This window comes from Ranitomeya imitator, chromosome 2 (assembly GCF_032444005.1).
Source record: "Ranitomeya imitator isolate aRanImi1 chromosome 2, aRanImi1.pri, whole genome shotgun sequence".
Taxonomy (NCBI): Eukaryota; Metazoa; Chordata; class Amphibia; order Anura; family Dendrobatidae; genus Ranitomeya; species Ranitomeya imitator.
In genome coordinates this window covers 181876444-181893533 of record NC_091283.1, presented here as the reverse complement: position 1 = coordinate 181893533, position 17090 = coordinate 181876444, and the positions used below count along the sequence as shown (strand labels likewise).

Sequence of the window (17090 nt, the reverse complement as noted above, 5' to 3'; positions counted from 1 at the left end):
CAGCTATCGCCCAATATCGCTGCTCCCATTTGCTTCCAAACTCCTGGAGCAGCACGTCCATGCTGAACTCTCCTCCCACCTCTCATCTAACTTGTTGTACGACAATCTACAATCTGGTTTCCGCCCCCATCACTCAACTGAGACTGCCCTGACCAAAATCACTAACGACCTACTTACCGCCAAAGCTACTGGACAATACTCCTCCTTCTAGACCTGTCCTCTGCTTTCGACACAGTTGACCACTGCCTCCTACTACAGATCCTCTCCTCCTTTGGCATCAAAGACCTCGCCCTATCCTGGATCGCCTCGTACCTTTCCAACCGCACATTCAGCGTCTCCCACTCCCATACTACCTCCTCATCCCACCCTCTCTCTGTTGGAGTCCCCCAAGGCTCTGTTCTAGGACCCCTACTCTTCTCAATCTATACACTTGGCTTGGGACAACTCATAAAGTCCCATGGATTCCAGTACCACCTCTATGCTGACGACACTCAGATCTACCTCTCTGGCCCAGACGTCACCGCTCTGCTGTCCAGAATCCCAGAGTGCCTATCAGCCATATCCTCCTTCTTCTCCTCTCGCTTCCTCAAACTCAATGTGGACAAATCTGAACTCATCATCTTTCCTCCATCCCACAAATCTTCCTTACTTGACCTATCTATCGCAGTCAATGACATCATGCTTTCCCCTGTACCCGAAGTCCGCTGCCTCGGAGTAACCTTCGACTCTGCCCTGTCCTTCAAACCACACATCCAAGCTCTTTCCACCTCCTGTCGCCTCCAGCTCAAAAATATCTCCAGGATCCGTCCTTTCCTCAACCCCCAGTCTACTAAAATGCTTGTGCACGCCCTCATCATTTCCCGCCTTGACTACTGCAACATCCTTTTCTGTGGCCTCCCTGCTAACACCCTTGCACCTCTCCAGTCCATCCTTAACTCTGTTGCCCGACTAATCCATCTCTCTCCTCGCTACTCCTCCGCTTCCCCCCTCTGCAAATCTCTTCACTGGCTCCCATTCCCTCAGCGTATCCAGTTCAAATTGCTAATACTGACCTACAAAGCCATCCACAACCTGTCTCCTCCATATATCTCTGAACTAATCTCTCGATATCTTCCCTCACGTGACCTCCGGTCCTCCCAAGACCTCCTTCTCTCCTCCACACTTATTCGCTCCTCATCCAATCGCCTCCAAGACTTCTCCCGAATATCCCCCATCCTCTGGAACTCTCTGCTCCAACACGTCCGACTATCAACCACAGTCGGATCCTTCAGACGGAACCTGAAAACTCATCTCTTCAGGAAAGCCTACAGCCTGCACTGACACCGCTGCTGCCTCATCACAAACGAAGCTACCGCCTCACCAACACCGGAGCTACCGCCTCACCAACACCGGAGCTACCGCCTCACCAAAACCGGAGCTCCTGCAACCCTCAACCTACTGTCTCCTTCCCCATAATCCTGTAGAATGTAAGCCCGCAAGGGCAGGGTCCTCGCCCCTCTGTATCAGTCCGTCATTGTTAGTTTGTTTACAGTATGTGATATTTGCTATATAAATAAATAATAATAATAATATGTGATTGAAGCACTTATCCACAGTTATAGATGAAGCACTTAAGGGGCAAAAAATGTTCTAGAGGAAGGATTTGAGAGGACACCCCTGCGTATGGGCACTTTTGAAGTTCACCTATGGATAAGCCACTTATGCAGGCACATCTGAGGCACTTAGAAGGGCACACCTGTGGATGAGACATTTATGGGGGCTCATCTGTGACCGAGGCAATAACTGGGTCACACCAATGGAAGTTGCAGTTAAGTGGGCTCATATGTAGTGTTGACACTTAAGGTGTCATACCAATGGAGAAGATAGTTATAAGGGATCCTATGTGGCTTTGGCACTTATGGGGTCATACATACGGATAAGAAAGTTATAGGGGCTCGTATGTGGTTTTGGCACTTATGTGGTCAGAGTTATAAATGAGACAGTTATGGTGGCTCGAATGTGGCTTTGGCACTTATGTGGCCAGACCTATAAATGAGACAGTTATGGTGGCTCGAATGTGGCTTTGGCACTTATGTGGTCAGACCTATAAATGAGACAGTTATGAGGGCTCGAATGTTACTTTTGGCACTTATGTGGTCAGACCTATGGATGAGACAGTTGTGGGGCTTGAATGTGGCTTTACGACTTATGTTGGCAGACAAGACCTATACGTGAGACATTTGTGGGGCTCAAATTTGGCTTTGGCACTAATGTGGTTAGACCCATGGACGAGACAGTTACAGGGGGCTCGATTGTGGCTTTGGCACTTATGTGGTCAGACCGGTGTGACTGAGGCACTAAATGGGTCACCCATATGGATGAAGAGGTTATGTGGGCTCACACTCATCTTTGGTTAAGGCACAAATGCAGATGGGCGGTTTTTGGGCCTCACCTGTGAATAAGGCACTTATAGAGGCACACTTGTGGATGGGCATTTTAGTGGATCATCTGTAGATAAGTCTCTTATGGGGGTACATCTGAGGCACTATTAAGGTCACTTACAGGGGCTCATCTGTACGTTAAGTCACATGACCTATGGATTATATGTGGCTTAGGAACTTAGGAATCACACTGAGTGATAATTTCAATATGGGGACACTACAGGGGTCACCTCTGTAGATGGAGAAGTTATAAGAGCTCATCCCTAGTTGAATCCCTCATATCTCCGATTATGCATTATTGGGTAGACTTGCCATAAATTGGTGCTTTTAGCAAAATTGTTATTTTGTGCAGAGCTTGTTTGCTCCCATCCAATAGTTGCAGAACTTTTATCCTGCACATAAATAGTTAAATCCCTGTTCATCTGCTCTGCAAGCCTGGAGCCCAGCTTCCTTTAATCTGACAGAGGCAACTGCTCTATTGTCTTTTATCTGGAGATAAAACAAACTGTAAAATAATGTAGTGAGCCATATCTGGCAGGATCAGATTTATATTCACCATACATGGCTCTACAAGCACAGCACACAGTTTATCTGATTATCACAAACACAGAGGGATTTTACTGTTTTGTTAAACTGTGGGAAAGTGAAATTTGCAGCGGTTATGTGCTGTTGTCTAATAATATAATGTGTTCCACTGCCAAAAAGCAGCGTAGAGGTAACCGAGTATATAATGGTGTAATTCATGGTCATGGACTGGCCAGCTCCCTTTAAAAATCCGAATTCCAGTTAGTCAATAACATAATCAAACAGGGGTCCTAAGTATCACTGGTAGTGCTGGTTTTATGGAAAATAAGTCTTTATGGAAAATAAATTAATACTGTCAAATAATCACTAATTAATACTTCCATACAGTATACAAAAATTAATACCATAGAGTGTCCTTATAGAAATGCCATATCACTCACACAATACTGCTATTCAACATAAAAATAAATCAGGCATTCAGTGTACAAATAATACCGCCATAGACATCACATCAAAATAGGCCTAATTCCCTGCATACAGTATCCAAATATTTCCACTTTATAATGCCAATAGAGAACTGCCATATCATGCTCACAATACTGCCATTCACTATCCAAATGAAGCGGACATTCAGTATCCAAATAATACCACTGCACACAGTACATCAAAATGTGCCTAATTAGTACCTTCATACAATATCCAAATATGACTACTATATAGTGTCCATAAAGAGATGCTAGATTGCTTAAACATTAGCGCCATACACAACCTATCATATGAATAGTAATAATGTTGTACAATGACAAAAATTAATAACAATATCGCTATACAATGACGAATAATAATAATAATAATGCTTTACAATGACAAAAAGTAATAATAATGGCAATAGTGCTATACAATGACAAAAGTTATAATAATACTATTGTACAATGACAAAAAATAACACTGCTATGGGACAAAAAAATAATAATAATAAAGTAACAATAATAGTAATAATGCTATACAATGACAAAAAGTAATAATAATACTGATGGAAAATACTACTATACAGTGACAACAGTAATAATAATATCGCTAAGCAATTACAAAAAGTGACAATAATACTACTATTAAGGACAAAATATTGTAATAACATCGCTATACAATGACAGAAAGTAGTAATAATACTGCTACACAATGACAAAAAAATTAACACCATAATATTAATACTGGTATATAATGACAAAAAGTACGGTAATAATAATACCGCTATACAATGACAAAAAGTAGTAATAATACTACTATACAATGACAAAAAGTAATAACAGTACCGCTATACAATGACATAAAGTAGCAATACTAATAATACTGCTATACAATGATAAAAAGCAATCTACGTATAGTGTTCACATGTTATTGCATATACAGCCCACATAATATTTCCATATAGTGACAACATAATATCACCTACACAGCATGGGAATATTATACATTAACCAGACAATACTCCCTTGAGGCATCCACACAATATTGTCATATTTCTACATAATACTGCAATTATAACACTCAAATACTGGGAATCTGCTTGCTGCAGTAGCGCAGTCAGTATGGCCAGCGTTGTATATGTCTGCAATCCTCGGTATATGGATATAGCCATGTCTGTCTAATTTAGATAGACCATATTCCCACTCGCCTGTGACATTCTCCATGACATCTAATATATCTGAGTTGCAGATATTTGGGATCGCGACCTTGGGTCGATAGAAATCCTGGAGCTTTCTCCTCAGTTCCCATGGAAACCATGGTAAGTAAATGACAGTGCAAGTGCTGGCGGGTTTACACACATCTCCTAGAAAACTAATGAGGGAGGCTGCGTGCTTATCTGTTAGTAAGATATGTGGTAGATATGTGTCAGTCTGGACCAATACGTCACTACAGTAAAGGTGGCACAAATGGTTGTCAAGAACGATGGTCACCAAACCATCCAAACCAGCAGACCAGGCCCCTAAAGCCCCCCGTACACAACAGATAGCAGTCTGCCCGGCTCCCACATTCAGGGAACACTTGACACTCGGGCGGCAGCTTCTGTCCCCACCAACAAAAGGATGGATAATCGGAAATCTGACATGTCGGATTCTGTATCATTGGTTGGGACTGAATTGGGGGATACCATACATATCAGTAGGTTTGGATGATGTTAGTCTAGTGTGTATGGGGGTCTTTAAACTATAGGAGCACTCAATGAAATTCTAGTCATGGTTCTGGATAATGGCTTTCCACATATGACCCTATGGTCTTTGTGTCCTCCGAATTCAGTAGAGGTGGGATGATCATATGTCCCATTTACTAGAACTTGAACAGAGTGTTCCCAACCCCTAATGAGGTGCCCTACATGAAAAAGAAGTGCCCCCCCGTAGCCAAGATCAAATTGGTTCCCCATTTTGATGGTGGGTTTTGCCCCAAAAGCATGGCTTTCATTTACCCCTTTCCATGACCCTTGAGCCCCACTCTCCACCATCTTGTTTGGAAGATTTTCGAGTCCTGCACATCAGTTCTGCATCGATATGGTCATCTAACACCAAAGGGAATGAGACCAAAACTGCTCCAGGCCCGCACCTGTCATTGCCACAAAGTCATGACTAGTCTTTCCGTAAAGGGGTATTCCAATCTCAATGAACATGTGGGTGTGCATGTGTATCTCTCTCCATTTAAAGGTGTTGGCTGGAGATAACTGGTGGGATCCGACCACTGGGCCTTCAGCAATCGGCAGAACAATGCACTTTGTTCCTTGTTAGGGTGGATCAGTAGTGTGCACGTTCAACCTCTGCTCCATTCAATCCCTATGTTGCAACTGGACATGCCTTTGCCTGTTTCCAGCAGTTCCATAGAAAATTAATGGATCGGTGGTCGGTAATTCAACCTGTTGCACCATTTTTTAATGTGGATAAAAATTTCCCGATCAGCCAATTGATGCGGGTCCCAGGGTTGGAATAACTTATTTTTACATGGCAACCCGTTTAACTTCTATGGGAATTCTGAGAAAAGGAAAGCAAGCTGAACTCCCATTGAAGTGAATGGAGAGAGCCACACATGGATGTGTCAGCTCTCGAGAATTGGGCCCAGTCTGGAAGAGGGGGCTGTGTATGGGCGGCTCATTTTTATAGTAGTTCTGGTTGTGCTGCTATTTTCAAAATGCTTATAGTAGTCAATGGAGAGAGCCCACTTTTTCAATGACCACTTCACAGTGCCTCTTCATAAATACAGTGGGAACAGAAAGTATTCAGACCCTTTTAAAATTTTCACTCTTTGTTTCATTGCAGCCATTTGGTAAATTCAAAAAAGTAAATTTTTTCTCATTAATATACACTCTGCACCCCATCTTGACTGAAAAAAAAACAGAAATGTAGAAATTTTTGCAAAAATGTAAAGGGGTCTGAATACTTTCTGTACCCACTGTACACTTGTTGGCACGGCTCTTGGCATCCATCATCTGGGGCATGTGCCCTTGTACCAGTTATACTCCTGTACGTCCTTGTGGGTGCCATTATGTCAGGTTTTATAGGATATTATACCGAATACTAAAATTCAACAAGATCGAGATAAAACTGCACAAAAGATGGCATTCACAGCACAGTATCAGCGCCCATCTGTAATGTTAGTCATACAGCATGATATTCAATTTAAGGCGGAATTTATCCAAAGCGGGGGGCTTCTGCTTCATCACTTCACAGATAAAGCTGTACCCCACGGCAGGAGACGCTGAGAATGTCTTTCCACCAAACAGACAGAAAATCGCTCTTATTTACGGGCACACAGCGTGGCGATTCTTCATATACTCGCGTCCTCTCGATTTCAGCCTTGGCTGCTGAGACTTTAAAATCAAACCAAGTAAATGAAAGCCAAATCGTCCCCCTGAGGGGGGGAAGCATAAGTTCCCAAAATAGAAGGCGAAAATTACAGGGCAGCTCGTGGAGATGTGAGCGTCAGCGAGCACACCACACACAGCCGCCTGCACGGCTATGCCCGTGCCAGCACGTGCTCCTTTAATCATCTGAACTCATATGAATGGAAGCTTCACTACAGCGCCTGGCAATGGACACTGCATAACGGGAATACGAGACATGAATGTAGCCAGGTGTGAACAGGGGCAAGGACTCAGCGCACAACTGCAGTACAGCTCTGTGCAACCTCCGGCTGTAATATGGAGTCCTGATGTCCCTCATATGGGGGCTGGCATTTCAGCTTTGGGATTTCTACTGTATCTGAGAAGTGATGCCTCCCCCACCTACATGTCATTTACTATACTCAGACTGAGGAGCCACTAGGCCCCCTCAGGGGCAGGGTGCTACATTTTCTGGTTCACCATAGCGATGCCTCTTTTGCCTGACCCCTTCACTGACACTAAACTTTAATTTTCCCACTTTCAATAATAGCCACTAAATCAAACAATATTTTAAAAACATTGATCGTATCGTTATAATATCAGATCATTGATCAATGAGATCATTGTAATAGCATAGATAATCGATCAAATAATTATATTATCGGATCATCAATACATCAGGTCATTATAATATCACATCATTGATCAATCAGAGCACTATAATTCGAGATCATCAAGTCATTATATTATCAGATCATCAATTGATTAGATCACTCTAATATCAGATAATTGATCAGGTCACTGTATTATCAGATCATCAGTCAGATCATTATAACCTCGGCTTGTCGGTCAGATCATTGTTATATTAGATCATCGGTCATTATATTATTGGATCATTAATCGATCAGATCATTCTAATATAGGATCACTGACTAGGTCATTGCATTATCAGTTCATCAATCAGATCATTATAATATCAGATCATCGATCAGTCAGATCATTAAAATATTAGATAATTGATCGATCACATCATTATTGTATTAGATCATCGTTCAGTCCATTGTAACATCAGATCATCAATCAAGTCATTATAGTATCCAATCATTGAATGATCAGATAATTATAATATCAGACCATTGATCGATCAGGGAATTTTAGTATAGGATCATCAATCAATCATATTATTACAGTGTATTTCCAAACTGTCCCACTTTTGCTGGACAGGGCCCATGGAAAAATAACAAAATTGTGATTTTTTGGTAATTTTTTTTTCTCTTTGTTTCTGGTAGTGTGGGGCCTAAAATTGGGATTTATACATTGTTGTCACGATTCCACCACTCACTGTGTCCTATGGACGCTGCGAATGACAGCTCTGTCACCCTATAGGATTAGGGCTTGCTGAACTGTCAGGATTGTGAGTGACAGCTCAACCGCCCAATCTGAGCAGAGGTGGGAGTGTTGTGAATGGCAGCTCAGCTGTCCTATCTGACTGGGTCGGTAGGATCTCCGCCAGGTGTAATCCATTCTGGGTGATTAAAGGGCTATTTAGCATTCAATAATGGTAAGACCATTGCCAATTGTAGCTTTGCTCAAATGTTATGTGTTTGCTCTGTGCTCTGCATTGTATTCTGATCTCGGTTGCCTGACCTTGGATTTATGTTATACCATCCTCTGACTTACTCCTTTGTCTTGATCCGCTACCTTTCTGATACTGTGACCTCAAACTGTGACCTGACTACATTTTTTTCTTCTCCCTTTCTCTATTATGAGCCCTCTTATGTTATGAACTGGTGATTTAGAACCACAATGGACCTGGTGGTTAAGAGCACAGAAAATGACCTGATAGTTACTAATTACATAGGACGAGCTCTGAGACATGGGAACTCTGCTGACCGCAATCCCTAATCCTATCACACCACACTAGAGGTAGCCGTGGAGCGCTCCTGACCAGACCTAGGCGCCTCGGCACAGCCTGAGAAACTAGCTAGCCCTGAAGATAGAAAAATAAGCCTACCTTGCCTCAGAGAAATTCCCCAAAGGAAAAGGCAGCCCCCCACATATAGTGACTGTAAGTAAGATGAAAATACAAACACAGAGATGAAAATATATTTTTTAGCAAAGTGAGGCCAGACTTACTGAATAGACCGAGGATAGGAAAGATAGCTTTGCGGTCAGCACAAAAACCTACAAACAACCACGCAGAGGGCGCAAAAAGACCCTCCGCACCGACTAACGGTACGGAGGTGCTCCCTCTGCGTCCCAGAGCTTCCAGCAAGCAAGACAAACCAATATAGCAAGCTGGACAGAAAAAATAGCAAACAAAAGTAACACAAGCAGAACTTAGCTTATGCAGGGAAGACAGGTCACAAGAACGATCCAGGAGGGAGCAAGACCAATACTGGAACATTGACTGGAGGCCAGGAACAAAGAACTAGGTGGAGTTAAATAGAGCAGCACCTAATGACTTAACCTCGTCACCTGAGGAAGGAAACTCAGAAGCCGCAGCCCCACTCACATCCACCAGAGGAAGCTCATGGACAGAACTAGCCGAAGTACCACTCATGACCAGAGGAGGGAGCTTGACAACGGAATTCACAACATCTTAGTACTGACCCCGGACCTTTTGACTATCTGGCTTCATGGCATGTCCGCGTGTCAGGTATTCTACAGATATACTGAAATGGAAGATGCTATAGCTGTTCCTACATAGGTATTGCAGCCATATCCAAAGAGTTAAAGAGGTTGTCCACATAAAAAATATCTTTATTTATATTAGAAATATAAATACACACAACTTACCAATATACTGGCATTCATAACAGTGTCCTGATCTCTAGATATCAGCACCCAACCCTGGTACTGGCCACTTCTGGTGTGAGTTCATTTGTCAGTGAGGCACAGAGCGAAAGGGTTTATCTCATTACAATGGCTAAGCCAGCTCCCTTCTCTGTCAAAGCCGACACTTTGATGGAGAAGGGGTCTGGCTTAGCTGTAGAAATGAGCAGTCAACCAGTACCATTGATAAACAGCACTGAAGACATGTCTACTGTCGAGCACAGGCGGATGTGAAAGCAGATACACACCAGGATGAACCCCACGGAAATTCAATGGGGCTAGTCTGCAGCATTTTTGCTTAGTATCCGCTTGTAGTTGGATCAGCAGGATGCTGTTGACCGGTCAGGCTGCGGCTGCTTCCCTGCACGAGTGCTCTTGCTCTTATGTGGGCGGTTATGTTCTTCGTAGTCAGCACTGCAGGGAGTTCTGTATACTCTCTCAGTTTTTGCATTGGTTTCCTCTGGGTACTCCTAATTCCTACTACAATCCAAAAATATACTGTACTTAAAGGAGTTTTCCTTTAACGTATTTTGTGATTTTTTTTTTTTTAAATCTCCATTGACTTGCTCTAGGTAAAAAAAATATATACGGTAATCAGCGTCATCCTTGACTGCTCCATTTTTTTTCCTGGAAAACACATTTAAAAACTGTATCCAGAATTATGTTGATGCAGTGTCTGAACAGAGCTAAAGGATATATTACTGCTAAGAAGCACCTGAAATCTGAAAGGGCTTGTCCAATTTGGAAAACACATTTTCATAAACCTTATTTTGGACCATTGCCTTAGTCAACCTGAAGAGCATCTCTTGTCATTGAGGTTCATTAATGATCCCTCTGCATGTTCACCTGCGGAAATCTTGTTACTTCCTCTGGATAGTCAAGTTCGATCATCTCAAGCAGATAATCCGGTGAATTGAGTGGACACCGTGCAATAATTAATTTCACCTGTGGCGGCGAAGCAGAAAAACATAACATCTACTGCCAGGTTTTCCCCTCAGATCACAGCTGATAGCAGGGTCCTAAAGCAGGGTGACTCTACTAATAGTAGGATTGTCAAAAGTGGAGAAGCCCCCTAACACAGTTAAAGAGTTGTCCAAAGGATGACAATAATTTTTTTTAGGGCTGTGTACTTAGTTGAATGTATACGCTAAGTAAAGCTCTGTGCAAGATAGGTTTTTTTTAATGGTTCTCTATGTTGGACGGATGCCATAGCATCCATCCAAACTGTGGTTATTGATCGGTGTATACCCCATGAGCGTATATGCCAGCATTTGTGTTGTGTCAATTAGTGATCAGTAGAGACCTGCGAGAAACAGGTTAGCATTGGAACGGGATGAAAGTCTACTGAAATTCCATATGCATCAGAACCAGCTGACCAATTGATATGTATGGGGGCATCCCGACTCTTACTTTACAGATGATGCTGGGAGAGAGAAGGATCAGGCAGATGGAAGGGGAGATAAACCATTACCTGTTGAAAACATGTTGACGCTCTGCCAAGTTGAGCTCTCATGTGTATGTGGAAGTCGGGAAAGATATGTCTTCCATTAGGACCTATTAAGACTTAGGGGCATCATTGAGGGGAATCTTTCACTTGAGAGTCCGTTCTATTAACCAAAGTGGAGAGCTGCTCTGAACAGTTATTATATGGTTGACCACTCCTTTGGCCACATGCAACTTTCCGTGATCACTAGGTGTTAAAAAAACCAGACTCAGAAATCAGTAAACGTCAGTATTCAATATCTACACAAGACACATACAGAAATGGCCTTGTATCTTGAAGTCAAATCCTGGCCCTAAAAGTTACTGAAAGAGACGTCTCACCCACAGGCCTGCTCGGTGGAGAGCTGCCACATCTTCCTGCAGTGTCTGGGCTTGGCGTAGACCACAAGAGACCAGAAATCTTTACTCAAGCGGGTTTGCTGACTCCTTGTCCAGATGTTTCCAGCCCACGCTGTATAAACACGGCGCGGACTGAACAATGCAACTCTGAGTGAGGACCGTCTCCCTGACACAGAAGACTTGTCACGTATTTATACTGCAACTCACCGTAGATTGCACCGTAGATATCACCAGTCGCAAACATACAGATTGACATGAGGGCAAGGTGAATACCCCGGGGTGCAGGGAAGAAGGGAATTATAGTGGAAAGAAGGAGACAGATGTAGCCGGAAAAGATGATAGCTGATGAGATGGAATGAAAATAGCAGCTGATGGCATAGTATTGATTGTCGCTGGATGGTTCTTATGTGAAAATATTTAGGAGGAAATTCCAGTAGTGCAAAGTAAACTTCCCCCATCCCAAAATGTATCCATAGCGCTAGTCTCAGTGACTTTGAAAAAGTCAACATCCTCTCCAAAACGCCAGGTTATCATGAAGATCCAGTTTTTGACAGCTGCCACAGAATAGGACTTTCTGGGAACAACAATGGGCACAATGTTAGCTCCTCTACTGGCACTGAGGTAGCATTGACTTCAGGGTAGGAGACCACAGACCCTTCTTTCATATATGAGGAAGCAATACTATAAATGTCATGTAATGGTTGAGGGCCCGGATAAGATATTAAATAGAAGGCAATAGGAGCTTCAAGTCTGCCTTTAGAGTGGCCCAGATTGTATGAGCTAAGTCACCGTCTCCCTGAACAAATCCATATCACTCATGTGCCATCAGTAGATCATCATTCATCCTGGGCATATCCACGGGATGAATGAATATTGTGCATTTTGGGTCCCAGAAGTAGGAACTGCATCTATCAGATACATTAGACTGTCGGCTGAACCTGTCAACATCGACGGGTTCAGTCGACGTTGGTCTAATGTGTGTGCGGGCCTCTGACAATTACAACTCATCCTCCACCCACAGGATGAGTGATAATTGTAGCTGCTCTCTCCATCAGTCTCATACCTAATGGATGGAGTGGTGGTGCACATTCGTGAAAGTCTCTCCAATCGAACGAGAAACAAAGGGGATGGGATCGGTGGCCAAATGGAGCTATCTTTATCTCTACCTTTGGGGTAAAAGATGTTCTTTGGGCCCATTAGAGAATACTATGGTACCCAAAGACATGTATACATATTCGATAGAATACAAAAAACACACCAGCGCTAACCTGAAAAAAAGTAAAGGCGAGACCCTCAGCAGCTGGATTCAGGACAGGTAGGTGCGGACCACTGTCGTGTAAACTATACAAACTGAAAAAGAATCGAAACCGCGCTTGAGGGAAACTAACAGAACCTATACGTAATACAAAAAAGTTGTGTGACACTATACCTGAACAAAATGATCCGAGATGGTAGAGGGAGGCACGTCAACATCACAAAGGGGTCCACATGTAAGGTGATATGAAGGACTATATTGAAACCAAATAATGATAGAAATAACGGAAATGATTATAAAATAAGATAAAAAGTACCGCTATGGGGACTCGTTTTGCCCCTAGTTATGCAAACTTATTTGTAGCCAAATGGGAGGAATCATATATTTACAAATCTGGACAATTGCATACAGGGTTGGTACTTTGGCGTCGGTATATCGATGATATTCTGTTCATTTGGGATGGCCCTAGTAGTGACCTTAATTTATTTATTTCCAACCTGAATCATAATTCTTTCGGTTTGGAATTCACTCCAACCATCAGTTCAACCAGTATTAATTTTTTGGACCTTACCGTATATATAGAGAACGACCAATTACTTACCAAATGCTTTAGAAAAGACGTTGACTCTAACAGTTTCATTAACATTACTAGTTGTCACCTACCTGTCTGGTTAACCAATGTTCCCAAAAGCCAGTACACTAGGGTTAGGCGTAACTGTACTACCCTTGAGGATTTTAATAAGGATTCGGAAATCATGACCCAGCAATTCCGGGACAAAGGCTATTCTATTCCCCTATTGGAACAAGCCAAACAAGTAGCTCAAGATACCTCTAGGAACTCCCTGCTCTATAGAGTTCATACACACCAGTTTTATGCTTTTTTGAGGATTATCATTAGCGGCATGTATTTTAGCGGCTTGCAGGGGCCAAGTTTACAGTGTGTGCAGTTACGGTGGAATTTTCTGAGTCCTTAGTGTGTACTTTTACGGCGGTTTTTTCAGAGGCTCATCATCCGTCCTTAGGTATGTGTATTGCACCTATCGACACACACCTGGTACTGTGCACTACTGTATGTGTTTTATTTTATCTTATTTTATAATCATTTCCGTTATTTCTATCATTATTTGGTTTCGATATAGTCCTTCATATCACCTTACATGTGGACCCCTTTGTGATCTTGACGCGCCTCCCTCTACCATCTCGGATCATTTTGTTCAGGTATAGTGTCACACAACTTTTATGTATACATATTCGTTATGTCAAGGGTCTCTAGGTTTAGACAAGCCCACCTGAGTACTATAGTATTCTCTGGTGGGCTTGTAAACCCTTAGAGACCCCAGAGACAACCAATATGTCTACACGTCTTTGGGTAATCTTTTCCCCAACCTTATTTGACGAGGTTACATCACTAGACGGGTCTAGGAAAGATTGGTGACAACCCATACAGGAACTGCTGCAGTGGTCATATTGGATATGACCCAGTCTTCCCAGAAACGGGCATGTATTTCTGACAACTCAATATTAAAGTGTCACCCTTTTATCTTGCATCTTCAGGCAAGCTCATGTCATTTGGATGATCCCCTAGAAAAACAATATTTTCCGACCTGAGGAAATCTGGGGTCTCTGGTGTTAGAAAATGTCAGGGATTTACTGGAAACATTTCCTCTGCAGATGGTCGCTATTATTTACATTGGAACACGGAGAAGGTATTTGGCCCATATGGGAAATGCAGGTGTTCTGTCATGCATAGCAGGGGGAAGAAATGTTCCTTTCTCACCCAAAATCATTGCGTGATCTAATGGCTTATAAGACTGACCTGATATATAATGTGGTCATAAAACCTGCGGGTGGCCACGTGCGGCAAATCGTGTGTGGCCGCCATTATTTATTATTAGGATTTCCTTTTTAGCTTGGGTATATGATCCTGTACCGGGGGTGGATGTGATATAATTTGTCGAATAGCATGATGCAATCTGGAATGCGACCGTGTCCGGAAATCTCAGCCAACAATTTTTGCCTAGTGTATCCAGTTCTTGCAATGGCATATTTGAGGTAAGAATACCCTTATGCACAGATAGCAGTAGAAGACCACCCTGAGATTGTGCCAATCATACATTACTGGCACCAAGGGTATATATATCTTACTATGGTATCACGTGAGGTTGAAACCTTCCCAAATTCTTCCAGGTTTCTAATAAAAATGCCTATACTAGGGTAATCAAAGTATTGATTTGCCCAATTCGCCATCCATCTGCCAGCCCAATGGATGAAATGAACCTATGACCGCAACAACTGCACACAACCTATGTCAGGGGATTTTGGTAAAGTCAAGGCAGGTGGATTGACTCACTTCTTCTGAAATATGTGACTTGCAAGAAGAATTCAGGCAGCAGCTCCAGTATGGATCAATCCTATTTGGTATATTTGTGCAATCACTTACAAGAGAGAGGGGCGATGCCACCAATACTATGCCTATAATTATATCCTTCACATAGTAATGATTCTGACAACCTCATCATCTGAACCGGTTTACTTATAATTTATCATTTTTAATATGGCAACACAATACATTAAAAAACAACCTTGCTCCAGTGTCAATCCACTAACTATCATAATGCCATTCTAAAAAAAAAAGTACCAGTTTTGTAAATTTTAATGTGCATGCAGTACCACCAATGACCATTATGTGGTGTTGTGTGCAATCCACAGGAATAAAAAAATGCAAATATTTGACACTTATATTGGTAATTACCTGTGTTACCTGCATTTTATACACCCAGCTAGAACGTACTGCTATCTGGCTGTTAAAATATACACGAGAAGCAATATTCGAAGATGCATTCTATTGAATTTTTAAGATTCGGTTCACTCACCATCATTTTGGAGTACAGGGGTGCTGGGACCAGGAGCAGCTCCCCCAATATGATAGGAGAAACGTCTGGCTTGGAACTGCTTGGCATAGGACTCAGGTTCCTCTCGGGTGCTGGATGGTGGATAGGTGTAGGCAGTGCTCCTGGGTCTGTTTACCTGCATGTTTGCAGGGTAAAGGGGACAGGCCTGCGTCCCTTTAAGTACCAGCTCACCTTCTCCCCTCTGACCATATGGGAAGCCAGGAGAGGTGTCTGGCAGGACAGACATAAAGAGGCTCCAGGCATTGGTGGAAGAACATGGACTTGGAGTAGCAGTGCACTTATTGCACAATGATAGCTCGGGCTCTGAACCCCTTTCCTTATTCCGGATGAACCGTGACGAAATCTTGATTTAAATCTCCATATGTTTGATTTTTCCACCTCTCCCCCCCCCACTTGCAGTATTTTTGTAATCCGAGGTGCTGTATCAGCAGCAGCCGCCACTGTGGGATGGAGCAGACACTGCAGTATGACTGAACAGGCGGCTATGGCTATGTGGTCTATGGGATCTTCACTAATCCCATATTATAGGATCCTGGAGGGGCTTTGCTCTGTCCATGGTTCACCATTCTCCTGCTGCTTCCCAGTTTGATTGCTAATCCATCATTCCCCTGCTGTTCTTCTGCAAGGAGCAGCTTGCTCCTTAAGGAAGGTTGGATCCTGTTTGCATTAATTCCTTGTCCTGAGCTGTCCTTAAATCCTATGCGGCATTGCTTCCCAAAAACAGCAGCAATAAAACCTGATGATGTCTGTCTCCGGTACCCGCCGGTTGTGGCAGCACCCCATGGCACACAATCATGCCTTGTGTTACCTATCCACCTCGCTGTGTCATTTCTTTTGTTCTCCCTGCCTTGGCTAGTGATGCTTTTTGGCTTCCACAAACCTTCCTGCCTTCAGTTTTTTCTTCCTTTCTCTTCCCTTTTTTCCCCTTCTCTCTGTGTATGTGAAATCTGACTCTCTTTCCTTGCCGTTGGATTTCACGTCAGATGCATTTAAAATCTGGTCTGGATTTTCCCCTCACACATGCGTTACCCACCCCCCATCTCCCTGGAATACTGTCCTTTGCTTTTTTTTTCATGAATTATGCTGCATCCTGTCGTCTTAACCCGTTGGTGGCTATGCTCCTGGCATGTGGAATCGCAGGTAGCCTGTCCTGCCCCAGGTCAATTCAGATCGGGTGAAATAAAAAAAAAAAAGGCTCGACCTATGGGCACATCATCCACGGAGTGATAACATAAAGGGTTAACACCTACCCGTTGCTCCACTTGATGGATCTACAATGTATTGATTGGGGACACAGAAGCTTACGGGCATGAGGTTAATTTATATTCTGTTCCCTACGTCCAGCTGCACTCCACCTGTCACTGGCACACAATACTGACCTACCGGCACCCGGCTGTCATTTCTAAAACATCCCATATTGGAGCAGGTGACACCTT

The 17090-nt window shown here is 43.0% G+C and overlaps 1 protein-coding gene across 1 annotated transcript in view; it reads right to left on the bottom strand.

Moving 5' to 3' along the window:
• Positions 1-16879, bottom strand: part of FGD1 (FYVE, RhoGEF and PH domain containing 1) — a 121298-nt gene extending 104419 nt beyond the window's left edge. Inside the window, exon 1 of the mRNA XM_069748193.1 lies at positions 15616-16879. Coding sequence (XP_069604294.1) covers positions 15616-15880 — 265 coding nt within the window. The 5' untranslated portion in view covers positions 15881-16879. The remainder of the gene's footprint in view (positions 1-15615) is intronic.
• Between the last annotated feature and the right edge of the window lie 211 nt (positions 16880-17090).